At 42.2% G+C, this 16,178-nt stretch overlaps 2 protein-coding genes across 2 annotated transcripts; both read left to right on the forward strand.

Moving 5' to 3' along the window:
• The first annotated feature begins 2,264 nt into the window (after positions 1-2,264).
• On the forward strand, positions 2,265-5,719 carry LOC104080268 (fatty acid-binding protein, adipocyte-like). The gene is made up of 4 exons (XM_009582604.1): positions 2,265-2,411; positions 3,656-3,828; positions 4,064-4,165; positions 5,487-5,719. The coding sequence occupies exons 1-4, from the start codon at positions 2,339-2,341 to the stop codon at positions 5,535-5,537; spliced, it is 399 nt and encodes a 132-aa protein (XP_009580899.1). The 5' UTR covers positions 2,265-2,338; the 3' UTR covers positions 5,538-5,719.
• Positions 5,720-11,680: 5,961 nt separating this feature from the next.
• LOC104080276 (myelin P2 protein-like) lies at positions 11,681-15,651 on the forward strand. The gene is made up of 4 exons (XM_009582615.1): positions 11,681-11,826; positions 13,329-13,501; positions 13,763-13,864; positions 15,416-15,651. Exons 1-4 carry the CDS (start codon positions 11,754-11,756, stop codon positions 15,509-15,511), a joined length of 444 nt encoding a protein of 147 aa, XP_009580910.1. The 5' UTR covers positions 11,681-11,753; the 3' UTR covers positions 15,512-15,651.
• Positions 15,652-16,178: the final 527 nt, after the last annotated feature.

Below are 16,178 nucleotides of genomic sequence, written 5' to 3' on the forward strand. Positions count from 1 at the left end.
AGAAATGAATGCTAATTGTAGTAAGCCACACACAGAACAGTTCCCAAAAGGCAAAAAAAGTAAGTGCAGGAACGGAGCTCAGCCAGATCGATCCTTTCTATCCGGGGCACTGCAGCAATCCTTACCTGATACTTTCAAGTACTCATTATGTAATTACTGGAATTGAGTTTTCAAGTTCCTACAAACTGCTCACACATGGTGCAATGTTTCTCAAGCCAATAATCCTAAGTAAAAAAAAACCAAGAAAATAACACAAACTTGAGGGCCCCTCAGAGTTTCCTGAGCAAACCAATCAGGAAAGGCATCAGCGACTTCAATAATTAGAATACTATTTTGTTTATTTTGGGATTAGCCCAAAGTCAGTAAATATGCAAAAACTCAAAAAAGAATAGACCAAACATAAGATTAGCTATTCTTGAAAAAAAAAAGGTGAAAAAGAATAATTTTTCCCACAGTTTGCAGTCTTAAAGGCACAAGAGGGTAACTAATTATACACGTACAAACATATTCAGCCCTCACAGCAGCGCAGGCTGGGGAGAAGCTCTGCAGAAAAGGCCCTCAGGGTCCTGGTGGGCAGTGAGCTGAGCCCTGGCAGCAGAAAGGCCAAAACCATCCTGGGCTGTATGAACAGGAGCCCAGCCAGTAGGTTGATGGAAGTGATTATTCCCCTTTCCTCAGCACTCATTAGGCTTTATCCAGAGCACTGCATCCAGTTTTGGAGTGAGTTCCGCAGAGGGCCCCCAGGATGCTCAGGGGGCTGGAGCGCTTGCCCTGTGAGGAGAGGCTGTGAGATTGGCGTGGTTCATCCTGGTTAAGAGATGGCTTTGGGAGTGCTTACTGCAACCCCCAACATCTATGGGGAAGTGACCGAGGAGTTGGAGCCAGGCTTTTCACAACAGTGAATGGTGGGAGGACGAGAGACTGTGGGTAAAAGCTGAAAGAAGAGAGGTTCAGACAGGAGATAAGAAGACCCTTTCCCCCAGGGGGACAGCTTGGGCAGGGGTGTGGGTTGCCCAGGGGGGCTGTGCTGGCTCCATCCTTGGAGGTTTCTAAGCCCCAACAGGGCACAACCTTGATCTGAGCTCAGAGGTGGCCCTGCCTGAGTGGGAGGCTGTGCTGGACACTTCCTGACCTCCCCTCCCTTCCAAATTTCCCTATGATCTCACAATCCATATAAATAATTTTTCTACAACATTGTTACTTACAAAGTCAACGAGTATGAAAATATATAGACCAACATATTTGATGCCTAACAACCAGCAGAGTATTTCCAGGAAATCCACCTAAGGAGAATTGCAGGGGCTTGAGTCTGCACTTATTGTCTGCTTTTTGCCATTGGAATAGCATGTTACAGCCAAAAGGAAAGTCTAAGAAATTGCTTGACTGCTTTCTGATACAGTTTTTTGTGATCCAAGCTATGACAGGGCTTAGGGGATCAGTCAAGGTGGACCTCATTATGTCAGGCCTGTACACACCTTGCCTCAAACAGATTACTACCTGAACAGCACGAGGAGAAAACAAATCAAGTGTCCAGGGACCTTTGGTGGGGCGATACCAGAGCCTAGCTTTATGCCGTAACTAGTCATAATGCTAGTCATTGGGACATAGGTCTTCAGAAAGCACAGGAGCAAAAGGGAGAGAAATTACCTGTTTTGTTACTTTGCTTTTCACAGAGCCCTATATCCCCTCTCCATCACATAAATGCAGAATAGAGACCTATTGGTCAATTGATTCAGGTGGTGCAATGGTAAGGAGATCCCAGTCAAGGAAGCAAGTTTACTGCCTTGCCCTTCTACAGCCACCAGCACACTCTGCCCCAAATCCACTTCTTCCTGTAATTCTGTGCTTCTCTGGAGAAAAACTCTGACTGCAGAAAGCAAACTAAATTACCCCAACAAGCCTTTCAGATCTTACAGTCTAGGAATTTAGCTGTGTCCATTTGATATGGCGGACTGAAATGAAAGAAAAGAGTATGGGAGAGAACATAACCCGCTGTGGGTTGAGCCTACCTTTTTCTTCTGAAAAACAACGTGATTTAATTATTTGCCTTTAAGGTGGAGTGCTCTTGAATGACAAAAATAATTAAATAAAAACAAGACAGCGATCTTTGTGCTAGTAAGGGCATATGAATAATTACACTATGACCTACTGGCAAAGGAGGGGTAGGGGAGGAAGGAAAACACTGGGCACTGGGGCTCCCTCTTCATTGGTCATCCTAGAGCATCATGTGGCCAAGGCTCCTTTTTAAAGATAACTCCTGATCGCCTGGAGCTCATACTATCCTCCTGTCCTGCATTTCTGCTTCATCCTGTGGAAGACTTCTCTCTAGCCTGACAAAATGTGTGACCAGTTTGTGGGCACCTGGAAGCTCCTTTCTAGTGAAAACTTTGAGGACTATATGAAAGAGCTGGGTGAGAACTGTTATTTGGAGTTGTTGTATCTGGGACAGGAACTTTATTCCTTACTTGCTTTTTCTGGCTATGCTGTTTACCAAGGGGGTTTTAGTCCAACTATTTTGATCAGATGGTCTTAAACTGGAGAACTTGGCTGTTTGAACTAGTGGTGTCAAATTCCTATAACGTAGAAAAACCTTGATTGGGAGGAATAGTTTCAGGTAAGCCAAGTCTATGCATGCCTACTTAGTAGTGTTATAAATGGAAGTAAAACACGTCACTGCAATATTTTGTGTGGATTGGCTTTTATCCTTGGACATACAAAGTGGTGTAATGCTAAAATGCAGCAAGCTTCTCTATGTCTAAAAACAACACACCTAAACTTCTTTATATTGCTACTGGACTAGGAGACCGATTAATTGCCATGGTTATTATAGTGAATGAAACTCTGTAGCTGCCTCCAGTGAATATTAACAAAGAAAATTGCATGGATTCATGCAGATACTTGCAAAAGATTTGAGGGATAACACTCTTCTCTAAAGGTGTAGACTTCTTGCTTAGAATTAAAATTGGGCTTTAAAAGGTTTCCATATTCTTTTAGTGTGGGGGAAGTATGGGGTAACTTGCACTGGTTGGATCAGTACATGCTAAAAAGCTGGGGGGTTATTTGGAGATTAGGGGTAAAATACTGAGACTTACACAGCATTCAGACAGCTTTTAGTGAGACTCTTGCACTCTTAATCTTTACCCCAGATTTTACTCAGGACGTAAACATTGCCAGCTATTTCTTAATCATTTCCTTTTTTTTAGCCTAGCCACTGATAAATATAAAAAGTGCTGTCTTTTTTTTTTTTCCCTTGTTTGTTTGTTTGTTTTTGTGGCTTAGAAACTGTCATATATTTCTGCTTATTTACTCTTACACACAGTTAGCATACAAGTTAGTGTACAAACCACTGCAGCTATTTCGAAGAAGCGTATGTGCAAATATCTGACATTAAAATCTTGTCTCAGTCTTCAAAATATTGCTTTTACTATTCTGACAATGACAGAGCAGAGAACTTCCTTACGTCATCCCACCCAGCTTGGTCTATAACCACACCAAGCTAGTGAGATGTTAAAAAGGAACCTCTGCAACACAGAATTAATAAAAAATTCAGAAAGCAGTAGGGAAATCAGCACTGAAGTCTTCCCCCCCCCCCAACAAATAAGAGAAAAATATTGAGTAAAGATAAAAATTTCATAGCGCCCTGTCTTATTTACAGGTGTGGGGTTTGCCACCAGAAAAATGGCTAGTGTGGCCAAGCCCAATGTAACTATCAGCATCAATGGTGATGTTATAACCATCAAAACAGAAAGTACCTTAAAAAACACAGAGATCTCTTTCAAGCTGGGTGAAGAGTTTGACGAGACCACAGCAGATGACAGAAAAACAAAGGTGAGTCCAAAACCGGCACTTTCCAAATACATTTCTCAAAAGGGATGTGGGAGCAGGAGGACGGAGTTGTGATTTTGACTTGATTTTGATCCAGTGTAGAAACGCTGCCTTCAAAGGTAAGAGTGCTATGGATGCTTTGTGCTTCAGTGCTCTCTGGGCATGGAGACAGTCATCTTTTCAGTCCAGAGCACCCTGGTGAAATACCCATGCTTTGCTTTTTTTTTTTCTTTGGCAGAATGTCATAACCCTAGACAACGGCATATTGAACCAGGTGCAGAAGTGGGACGGAAAAGAGACTGTCATAAAGAGAAAAGTGGTGGATGGGAACCTGGTGGTGGTGAGTTCACTTTTGTTACTTAATCACTGAATTAATTGTGCAGAATTCATATTTGGCAGATGTATTACACTGGGTTCAAACACAGGGAGTGAAAGCATCTGAAAGGGCTCTGCGCATTTGGCGAGAAGTCTCTCTGAATGAGTCTGGAGTACATACAAAAACTGAAATGCTGTTAAATTTACGGAATGGTATGGAGGTGCCTGTTGTCCATTCATAGCAAGACATGGTTAGGAAAGAGTAGGGGTAAAAAACCCAACATCCCCATGAGGGAAATTTTTATATAGCAGAATCTTTAAGTCCTGGACAGCATAAAGGAAGCATTAGCAAAGTCCGTGTTAAGTGCATCCGCTCTGTGCTGATGGAAAACACTCCTGTCCATCTCCAGTAGAGACTCAACAGCCATCTCTGGGAACCGTACTATGGATCACCAACAGCTGTGTCAATAATATGAAGTTATAGCAAAAAAAAAAGAAACCTGTTTCCGAGCTCTGTTGGTTGGTGTTATCTGCTCAGAGAGTATTGTGCTTGACGCGGTGCCAGTGAGGCCCACCTGCAGTTTGGGGCTTCCCAGCACTGCTCTCCAGTTTTAGAGGAAAGGAAAGACACTTTGAAGAGTCTGGGAGAGGCCTAAAACTGTGTTTGTAAAAGGCAGCTGAGATTCCTACATGCTACAAATACACGAAATTCCTGAAGAGTTCTGCCCTCCCCTAGAGAAAAATAATACGTCCATAAAGGTAATATTTAAATTTCTTTGGATAGAGACCAGAGGAGAACAACTAGAAATAGTTTTTAATAACAACTTCATTAAGAAAGATTGAACAAAACAGAGTTTGGTCTAACAGAAAAATAGATGAGGACAGAGCCTAACACGCAGAGGCTGACACCAGCAGCTGCACGTCTGAAAGCTGTGTAGGACTCTGTGTGTGTACGTGTGGGTATATGTTGCACTCACGTGTGTGAAGAAGACAAGCCACAGCTGCAAAAGCGAAAGGAAAAAAGACTAATGCCCAGCTCCAGAGTCCAATCACCCTCCATAAAGAAGGCTCTTAGGACTTCTAGAGGTTTTTAAGAGGAGATTAGAAATCTCCTGGGGGTCGCTGGAGCAGTCCTTTGATGTTCTTTCAGTCCTGTGCTTGTATTTCGGACTTCTGTTTCTGAAGCTCTCAAACTTGAGTTTCACTGTTTTGGCAATTGGTTTTAGAGGAGGAGAAATGCAAATTTTTTCTTACAGTTGCTCCCAATGGATAAGTAACTCTCTACCTTCTGACTAACAAACATTTAGTGAGAGTTAAAAGCTGATTAAATTTGCCTTTCTTTCCAGGAATGCAGCATGAATAATGTTACCTGCAAAAGAGTTTATGAAAAAGCATGAAGAAGCCATCTTCACACAGGACTAATGCTTAAAGCTGGAGAAAAACAACTTAACTGAAGGAGAAAAACTCCCCAAATCCGTTTTAAAGAGAACTGTACTTTTTACAGATATATCCCAAAACAGTTACATGCAGATAGTCTAATTTGTTGTGGCTATTCAATAAAATGTTCAGCTTTCTACAACCCGTGCTTGTGCTGGAGTTTGTGAGAAAGGGGCTTGGGGGGGATGCAAGATGGGAAGGGGTGCTGTGTTGTGGGAAAGCATCGCGTGAGAGCTAGTACCGCACTCGGTAACTGCGACCCATCTCACTGCAGAAAGAGGATGGGAGACGATCCAGTGAGTGGCACTTGTTGTGTGACAGTGATAGATGTAGACCTGGACACACAAACATCCTCCGGTGAGCGCTGCGTGTGGGCTACCCACTGCAAGGGGTCTGTGCACAGCAAGAGGAATAACGGGGCTGCTCTTCTTGGCTTTGAGCGAAGGGTGTTGCTCCTGGGGCAGGGAGGAGGGTGATTGCTGTGGATGTCCAGAGTTGGCTTCCAACGCGAGCAGGGAACCAGGCACCTCCTCCTCACACAAACGCTGACAATTTTAAACCCAGGGATCATCTGGAGTGGCTTGATCTTGTCCTCTTCCACCTGAAGTGTGAAATTATAGCTGCTGTAGCTCTCAGCTGTGATTATTTCATTAACGTCCCTTTCCTTGACATCTCTTTTTGTCCTAGATTAGACAAAAAGCCTTGAAGCCTAGTAAAAAAAGTACTCTCAGGCTTATTAAAAGCCTGTAAAAGTTTGCTAGTTGTACCACCTCCTTTATTTCTATATGCATTTTCCACTAGCTCATTAGGTTAGATCAGTCTTGGGAACACGAGCCTCTCTAGATGCATTGAACACCATGTTTTTCAATTCTTCTTATTCTCAAACTACCTTCTTCTACTGCCCTTAGGCCTGGCCTCCTATTTCAAAACTTCGCATCCACAGAAGCCCTGATTTCTACACCTGGGAGGACTCAAACTGAAGACAAAAAAAAAGAGAAGTTTAGGGAAAACCTGGACAAGAAGAATCTCAAAATGTGTGCAGTAACCACAAAATGGGGAAATGAGCATATCTCAAGCTTTGCGATTAAGATCTGTGAACCAAATTCCACATATTCCTGACATTCCTGAGGTCAGCTGTCAGAGGCGACAGCGCTGAGTCCCTACTGCCAGCAGCAGAGACCTCACACGCTTGAACTTTCCTCTGCATGACTCAGACTGTTCCCAAGTTTCTGCACTATTAATACAACTGGAGAGGGGAAAAGGAAAAGAAAGACTTCTGCACTCTGGATGAGCGCAGGAGTCATTTAAGAACAGTTCCAAAAGACTATCAGTAAATTCTGCAGCAAATGTTTAAAAAGCCATGAACAAACAGCTCCCCTGTTTTTACCTTGGCTTCACTGGTTGTGAAATCTCATCAGCTTAAAGAACAGCAGTTGCATAGGGGAAGGAAGCATGCTTCAGAGTACCCCATATATACAATACTAAATCTACTTAGCACTTAACAAGAACCAAAATTATTTACAAAAACCAGGATAAAACTACAGTTTAGTGGCAGAAAACCTACATGGGAGAGATGATCATAAGAAGCAGCAACATTGACTTAAATAAGCTATATATAGACATTAAAGATCAGCCCATAGTTAAATATATCCCATTGTCCACAGATATGGAAATACTACAGAGGTCAAATTTCTAATATTCCAATATTCATATAGCAGCCTTTATTTTCCAGAAAACTTACATTCTTAATAAAGCCTGCAGTTGCAATTGTAACATTCACAGACTGATTTTTCAGAGGCAGGTAATCTGTTCTGAAAGCATCACCATTTATTTTAGTACCTGGTGAATGAATTCAGATTTTGTGAATGAATCAAGCTGCTTAAAACTTCAACTTTTGGAAATTTCAATAAAGTGACATCCTGTCTATAAACTTTCACAGGGCCAGCACCATAACGAAGTATTAGTGATGCTTTTCTTAGAATATGAACACATCTGAAATTTATTCTCTGAAAAAGGCCCAAATTTATTCTCTAAAAAAGGCAACAGCCTAGTGACTTCTTGAATAAATGGAGATAATTCCTCTCTTGCAGACAAAGTGTGTGCTCTCAGACCTGAAAGGAGGTGACAGTCCACATTTCCAAGGGGTAAAGATCAGTATCTTGTCCTTGCCTGCAGAGCAGCACAGGTCCCCCTCTCTTTTCCGTAGTGCTGAACTGTTCTCCAAAAATCAGTAACCATCCCATAGCAGTCCTCTCTGAAAAAGGAGGATCTCACCAAACCCCTACAAACCCCGTGGGTGACACGCTTATCGCAGCAGGCACCCTTGAAGGCTGAGAGGAGGAGATCTTTGCCCGTTAGCATATTTGCTCACTGCTCCTTTGCAGGTTTCTTGGATGACAAGAGGGAAAGGGGACTCACACCCACAGATTTTTAGCAGCTCAGGAGAAAGATGAAGCAAAGCTTATCCTGAGCTTTGACCTTTCTGTTATTTTTCTGTTTTTCTTTTAACTCTTCATTTCCAGTGGAGGGAACTCGGAGTACTTTTGCGTCCTGGCCAGTCAAGCCCGGTGTGCGCCCAGCTCTGCAGCCTGCCCCGAGCTGCCACCCGTTCCCTCGGCCCCAGAAGTCTTGGTCTCGTCTCGTGGGATATGCCCCAGCTAAGGAGACAAAAGGCTATTTGCACCCTCCAGTGTAGCTGTTGGGAAGAGGCAGACTGCTGGCCTCATGTTCGGAGTTGCTCCCTTGGCTCCACAAAGTCAGTGTTAAAACATCCTTGGTGTCCTCAGAGCGAGGCAGGCATTTGGCCTCTGTTCTCTGCTTTTATTTCTGTTTTCTTCATTATTCTCCTAGGAATTTAATTTAGACTTTTTTTGGCACTGACTTTGCCCAGATCATATTTCCTTTAAAGAAATTGACATAAATTTACTTTCTGTATTTCTTTAAATAGTCTTTTTACATTTTTAGCTCAGTATTTTTATCAATTTTTACCTTTATCCCTAGTGCTGCTTCACAATCTCCAAGTGTATTGATTTCAAATGTTTTACTCCAAACATAAGCAAAAAAAGGGAATCAAAACTCCCTTTTATCACATGTACTCACAATCCTTGATGATTTTTTTTGCCTTTAAACTTGAAGAAAAGATTGGTTTCCAGCATTATTATTTCTATTGAGATACAATTCCCTGCTCTCCTTCTTTCTAGACTGTAAGTCCTTTAAATGAAAGTGCTGATTTTTCTTAGTGACAAAGAGATAAATGGTAGCAATGTCAACATTGTTTGACACTGCTTAAGACTGGGGTTTTGTCTGTATAAATAATTCTCTGTCACTCTTGTTCTTAAGGTAACTGGTACTGCAGTATAGCTGTTCTATTCTGACTAATTTGCTCTTCTTGAATTTCTTTGGGCCTGATTTTACAATGTCCCAATCATCTTTTATTTCCCAAAGGCACCAGCCTTGTCTTGTTAAAGTGCCTTTATGTGGATAAGACAATTAAATGAAAGAACAAAGAATGCCTGAGGAGCAACAGTAGAATATTTTTGTATTATTCCTTGAGAAATAATGGATAATTTCATTTAGGAGGAGTTTTCTCATTTCCAGAGATTGGATAAAAGAGCTAGCTATTCTTTACACAAAATGTGATATCTGCTTTAGAGGAGCTTTGTGTGGACAACACCTTCAAAGATTGACATTTATTTACATATTACAGATACAGCATCTGCTTCCTGCTATGGGGGAGAAAGAGTTCTTTTTTACTCTGTTTTCATCTTCGATCACTCCAGGCTTTCCCTTCTTACCCTGCACTGTAATTAGACCTAAGCACTAATGGGAAGTTCTGCTCAACTTACCCTTGTTGATGTTATGACTGATGGGATAAAAACATTTTGAATATACAAACAAAATTTGTGACTTAAGACCTTGTTATTTCCCCACAACCACAATATAATCCAGAGACTACAATATTTTCACTGCTTAGGCTGTATTGTTTTCCTGTTAAAGCATGTTCCCCTTCTTGCATAGGACAGCTTTCAAGACAAGATCCAAACCTCACCCTTCTTGGCCCAGCATCAGCTCCATCTCACTCTTTCTACCCTAAACACAAGAAATTTCGTCCCAAAACCTATAATCCCAGTGTCCCTCCATCCTTACAATGCAGATCTCAAAAGTCCCTATAAGAGGTCATAACCCAGAAAGTGTAACCACGCAAAAAAGACAGGTAACTATTGTTCACACAAGTAAGAAAGAAGCCATCTAATCCTTTCATGTAGCAAGTAATAGTTTTCTCCAGGAAGATGGTTTAGAAAGGGGAAGGACAGAATTACAGTTGATGTAGTCTTACACTAAATAGTTTCCGATAGTTTGAGGTGTCTTGAATTACAATGCTTTAAATTCCTGCCTGACAAATATACATATGGTTTATGGATTTGTTCTTTGTGTCTGGTTTTTACTAACCACAGGACAATAGTTCTAAATGTACATTTTTTAAAAAGTTTTTGAATGTTCAAACTCGAACTTTTCAAACTTTTGAACTCAGCTTTGCAGAAGAGGCCCTGGGGGTCCCAGTGGACATCAAGCTGAATATGAGCCAGCAATGTGCCCTTGCAGCAAAGAAGGCGAGTGATGTCCTGGGCTGCATTAGGAGGAGAGTTGCAGGTTGAGGGAGATAATTCTTCCCCTCTACTCAGCGCTGGTGAGGCCACCCCTGGAATATGGGTCCAGTTCTGGGCTTCCCAGTACAAGGGCATCGTGGACCCAGGGAGGTTGTGGAGTCTCTTCATGGGAGCAGGAAAACTTGAAGAAATCTGGCAATAGTAAGACACATTTGAATGCAATGCCTTATATGACTGTGCTGGCTTAAATCTGCCCTTAACTCTATGACAGACCAACTATCCAGGTGCAGAAAGGCCAAAAGAGAGCAGTATATGCCCTCCTCCCAACCCAGTAAAACTGCTCACCTCTTACCAAGTGACTTTGAACTGAACTTTGAACTGCTCACCTCTTCCCAAGTGACTTTAATGACTCAGCCTCTGTTCACGCCATCCACCCGCCAAGCACAAGAGCTGGTCTCCACTGATGCACTGGTCTTCTAAACATGCCCTGTTGTGGAAGAAGGGAGGCAGCGAAGTCTGGCTGCTGCTTCTCTTTGTGGTGGTGCCTGGGGTATGTGCAGGGAAGAACCCGCAGCTTGGTGCAAAGGAAGAAAACAGAACAGTATAATTCAGTTCTGCCTTTAAAAGATAAAACACACAGACCGTCTCCAGGATGGATCATGAAAGTAAAAAAAAAACAAAAACCCCTATCTACAGCAGCTTCTTGACAGCTCCTCCCTCAAATCCACATGGCTTTGATTTACCCAACTAGCAGACAGGTGACAGTAGTGGTAATGCTCTCTACAGCTTCCTGAGGACGAGAAGTGGAGAGGGAGGTGCCGATCTCTTCTTCCTGGTATCCAGTGATAGGACACATGGGAATGGTTCAAAGCTGCACCAGAGGAGGTTTAGACTGGACATTAGGAAGCATTTCTTTACTGAGAGTGTGGTCAAACGCTGGAACAGGCTTCCTAGAGAGGTGGTTGATGCCCCAAACCTGTCAGTGTTTAAGAGGCATTTGGACAATGCCTTTAATAACTTGCTTTAACTTTTGGTCAGCCCTGAAGCAGTCAGGCAGTTGGACAAGATGATCATTGTAGGTCCCTTCCAACTGAACTGTTCTGTTCTATTCTATTCTATTCTATTCTATTCTGTATGGTGATAGCAGGAGAATGGCATTGGGAGAACAGTCAGAGCTGGGTTTCACATGGATGCAGCGCTCTTGTGCTTAGTGACTCCGTGTTGCTGAGACCCCATCGCAGTGTCCCCTGACGGCTCTGCGGATGCAGTGGTAACGTCACGTCCCCGTCCCCCCACACTCCTCAGTGTCCCGATCTATCCAGTGGAGGAAGCCGAGGCAGGCGTCACCCGGAGCCTCGGTACTGACACGGCTGCCTCGGACAAGGTGCACATTGTCTTGCCCTGGCACTGCCTCTCCTATTGGCCCCTCCTGACCGCTACGGGGACCGGGCATCTTTAAAAGGAGGCCAGTGAGGTCTGAGTCGGGCACTCAATCTCTCTGCCTCCCGCCAAGAGCTGCTGTGGCCACTGCCTCTCTCCGCAGGACCACTGCCTCGCAAAGCCTACACGATGTGTAACCGATTTGTGGGAACCTGGAAACTCATCTCCAGTGAAAATTTTGATGACTATATGAAAGAATTGGGTGAGAAATGTTTTTTCGGTTTTTTTTTTAATAAGTTGTCTTTGGGAATGTCTCTTCTTCACCTGATGCTTTGCTCATGGATGCTGTGGCATGGATTCTTCCTGGCCACAAAAGCACTTTAATTACTTTTCTAGCATAATTTAATTTCTTTCCTTTAGCATCTAAAATGGAAAAACAGAAAGGTAGGTGCTGAATTACTATAATAAATTTACTTCTGTCTAGCTGAACTGACCTGATCTAATTTATTTTTCTGTAATGAGAAGAATCTATGGAGACGCAGCACTTTTTTTATGTTTCTCTTGCCTGCACCGTTAAACTCGTGACTGGTGATAATTTACCATATATAATGGAGCTGATGTCTCATGACACTTTGGTTTCAGAGGTCTAAATCCTATGAATGAATCTATCTGTTACTGAAGAATGCCAGGAATGTAATAAATTAGGCATTGTTTTTCATTTTAATGCTGGCTTCATTCCTATATAGGAAGTGCACAGACAGTCAGCTACAGTACTGCTTTCACTATGTAAATGATTCACTGAGACACTGATTCCCTTTATTTGAAATGTTAAACTGAATAACAAAAGAATTGCAGTTAATTAATTAACCAGAGTAAATGTGGAGTGAAAGACCAGCTACAGATATTTTTCTGAAGATCTGAACAGAATTCTTTAGTATGGAATTATGCAAATAGTGTTATACTTTACAGATAACTTTATACCCTTTTATATGGATCTTTTCATCTGAGCATAGCATAGCATTAACAAAGGCAATAACTACAGCTATCCTCTTTCTGCTTTTATAAAACAGCAATACATCATCAGTGGCCTTCATCCTAACTTGCCCCAGACCTCACAACTTGTAGACAATGAACTGGACTGAAAAGCACCAGGCAATATAAAAGGCTTTTGACATGGGATTTTCACTGAAGCTCTCTGCAGGTCTTTGCTCTTATACTTCAACGTTTTTTATGTTTCATCCTTGTACTTTTCACTGAGGTTTAGATGTAAGGATCCTTAAAGAATGTTAGTAGCAACCGAGGAATTGCCTAATCTCCAGTATATTCTAATGAACCAGCACCAGCATATTGGCAGTTCAGTATCCAGTTTCTTCCATGCAGCTGGAAGTACAGATCCTCAGATTTGTCAATAATTTTTTTTAAAAAGAATCTCTGCAAGTTTTTATGAGAAATAGACCTCTCCTCTGAATTTTTCTACCCATTCTATCTCTACACAAATTCATGCAGATCTGTAACTATTTATGTTTCTTCTTAGCTAAATGTACACAAGTGTATACTAGTGTATATATTTATTTCTTGCACTCTATTAACTGGGGCTGCCTCAGCCTCTGAACTCAGTACTTCCACATTCAAAGAATTAGTGTCTCATCTGAATCAGGCATTAGAGTATTCAAGAAGAAACTGTTCTTCCACTGAAAATCTATGAAAGGATACTGAGTTTCTTGCTTGCTAGTATGTAATGATAATTTTGTTTCTGATTTCTAGGAGTGGGCTTAGCTACCCGGAAACTAGGTGGCCTGGCAAAGCCTGATGTGATCATCAGCATGAAAGGGGACGTAGTAACCATCAGAACTGCGAGCACCTTCAAAAATACAACAATCTCTTTCAAACTGGGCCAGCAGTTTGATGAAACAACAGCAGATGACCGGAAAGTCAAGGTAAGAGGGCTCATCATCTCTGAGTGGTCTTCACATCCTAGAAGAGCACCAGGAAGAGTTTTTCCTACCCCCTTAGTGCACTATGAGTTTTCCAAACTACTCAAAGAAAGCACTGCAAGAAGAAATAGTGTGGTGCTGAAACTAATGTTACTAAGCGTGTCATTAGCCAAGAATGCGGATCTTGCTGAACAGAAAGCGAATTGCTACTCTGATCTGCAAAGCTCGGACTGCAGTTTGAAATGCTTCTCTTGGCCTTTGCAGAGTGTTGTAACCTTGGAGAAAGGAGCATTGGTGCAAGTGCAGAAGTGGAATGGCAAAGAGACCACGATAAAGAGAAGACTGGTTGATGGGAAAATGGTGGTGGTGAGTTCACACTCCTTGTACGCTGATAAAGGTCAGAAGGATGCAGCCTTCAGTTTGCTTCTGTCTAAATAGGCTGTCAATTTTGGCTTTCTCTCTGGTTTATGAGATAACTGAGTGACTATATTGGCAGAGCTGTCATAAATTGACAGCACACTTACTGCTTTCAAGATTATTATTCTTAAAAGAAATGAGGTTTTCCAATAGCAGAAACCTGTGAAATGCAAATAAAAGTTTGCAAGTTGGGTACTGCTGTCCCTGGACTGGCTCTTTCCTATTTCCTATCTTTGGAATAAAGCCTGTCCACCTTAGAAAACTGATTTTACAGCTTTTCACACATCTATTTCCGCTAAAGCCCATCAATTCACACACTTCTGTTTGCTTCCACGTGAGCGTGCTGAGCGCACAGAGCAGGTGCTTGAGGTTTATTGCCTGAAAGCCAGCACCTCTGTGCCCACGCCTGCCTGCATGGTGACCTGCAGCAGGGACTGGCAGGTCCTGATGGCTCCTCCGAAATGCTCGTCGCGGTGTGGGAACTGCGTCTTTCCCAGGGGCGGGGGAACAGTGGCTTTCCCTCGCCCCCCCTTCAACCTGCCTTTCTCCAGTGAAAGCCATGGGTTGGCCAAGCCAGGGTGATAACACGTTTTAGGGACCCTAGTTGTAAGGGTCACTACTAAAATTAAGATTTCACTTTTGAAAGAAGGAAAATACTTTGTTCATTGAAGTTTTTAAAGAGTGGAGCCAAACTAATTTGGGCAACCTCTTTGAAATCGGCAGCATTACTCCTTTACATGCTGGCTTGTTCTGACTGCATTTTCTTGTAAGCACTCATACGTTTGGAAGGGCGATTGGCTTTCGCATCTCATCATAGCTGCATTTCTGTGTAAATTTTTTCCAATTATTAAACTATCTTTGAAACACAGGGAGGTAGGGTCCCTCTTCCACCCGCGTCCTGCTGTCTGCCCCTTGGCTAAAACAGGTCTGGGGAGGAGGCCTCGTCTTCTGCAGACCGATGGGGTCTTTTTTAATGTCCTGTCACCTCTGTCACACGCGCCTGGTGGCTGTGAGTCACCAGGAACCACTGAAGGCCGCCGGGGTGAGGGGGTCAGGAGAAATATTTTGTGACTCATAAGTGCACAGTTTTTCAGGCCAGAAGCCTGACCTCTGAACTACCCAGGCTACTTCTGCTTCCACAAAAAAAAATCTTTGTAAAATTGGAAGTATTCATGGGCCATGGTATAATAAACTAGGTAGTGTTGATATTTCTCTCAAGGCAGCAATAATACCAAGGAAGGTAAATTTGTGTCTGGAAGTGGAGCCTAGTTTTGCAATTTATTTGTCATTATATGCCACTTAATTAAGTCTGAAGATGTTAAAGTAGAAACCACTCCCATTGCAATACAAAAATAGCTTCGCTGTTTGCTCTAAAAATTATGTAAATATGTAAAGATGTAAAATATGACATCTGGACTTTCACTGACTTCAGTGGTTACTGCAGCAGACACACCTGCTGTCAGCCAAAGGTTTACATTAATCTTTTCCTTTGTGCCTTAGGAATGTGCCATGAAAGGAGTAGTCTGCACTAGAGTCTATGAAAAACTTTCTGCGCCGGACTGGGACTGGCTCTTAAAACTCGGCTTAGTTCGATGACCAAAGCCTCATGCACAGTGCTTCTTTATTTTCTTATTTCCTTTTATTAGGAAAATGACTACACTATAATTTGATATTTCAGAGCCATAGTGTAACTAATCCGAAGTATTGTGGTGATCCAATAAAAGCTTCTCAACACATAGAATACAGTGTTTGTTTCCACATGAATGATTTATGTTTTCTTTCTTGGATGGTGCCATCTTTTCTGTTGTTCATGTCTGTATAAATAGCCAGACTATTTCTGAGTAAAATGGTGAAACACAACTGATCTGCCTCTAGGATTGGGTTAACATTGCTTCCTTGATATGTGTAAAAATTCTCATCTCATGGATCCAATATTCCTTTCCTGTAAAAGATTTTATTGCTGGATTGTTCCTATAGGGAAAATCATCTTTACCACCAGAATTTTTGACTTTCGGTATGACTTATTGTTTCAGCCTTATGGTGTTACCACATGCCAAAATGTTTATACTTCTTTCAGTACCACTTTTTATATCCTGGCATTTATTTGAAAGAGAACAGCTACTGGAGGAAAAAAATATCAGATTCTATTCCATGTTTTTTTGCCAAACAGCTCTTGAACTATGAAACGAAGTGTGGAGCAGGTGTGAATGAACCGCAGAAATCTTACAGCTAGAGGGCTTCATTTTGGAAAATGGTCAGCAAT

The sequence above is a fragment of the Fulmarus glacialis genome, unplaced genomic scaffold (assembly GCF_000690835.1).
Source record: "Fulmarus glacialis isolate BGI_N327 unplaced genomic scaffold, ASM69083v1 scaffold8290, whole genome shotgun sequence".
Lineage (NCBI taxonomy): Eukaryota > Metazoa > Chordata > Aves > Procellariiformes > Procellariidae > Fulmarus > Fulmarus glacialis.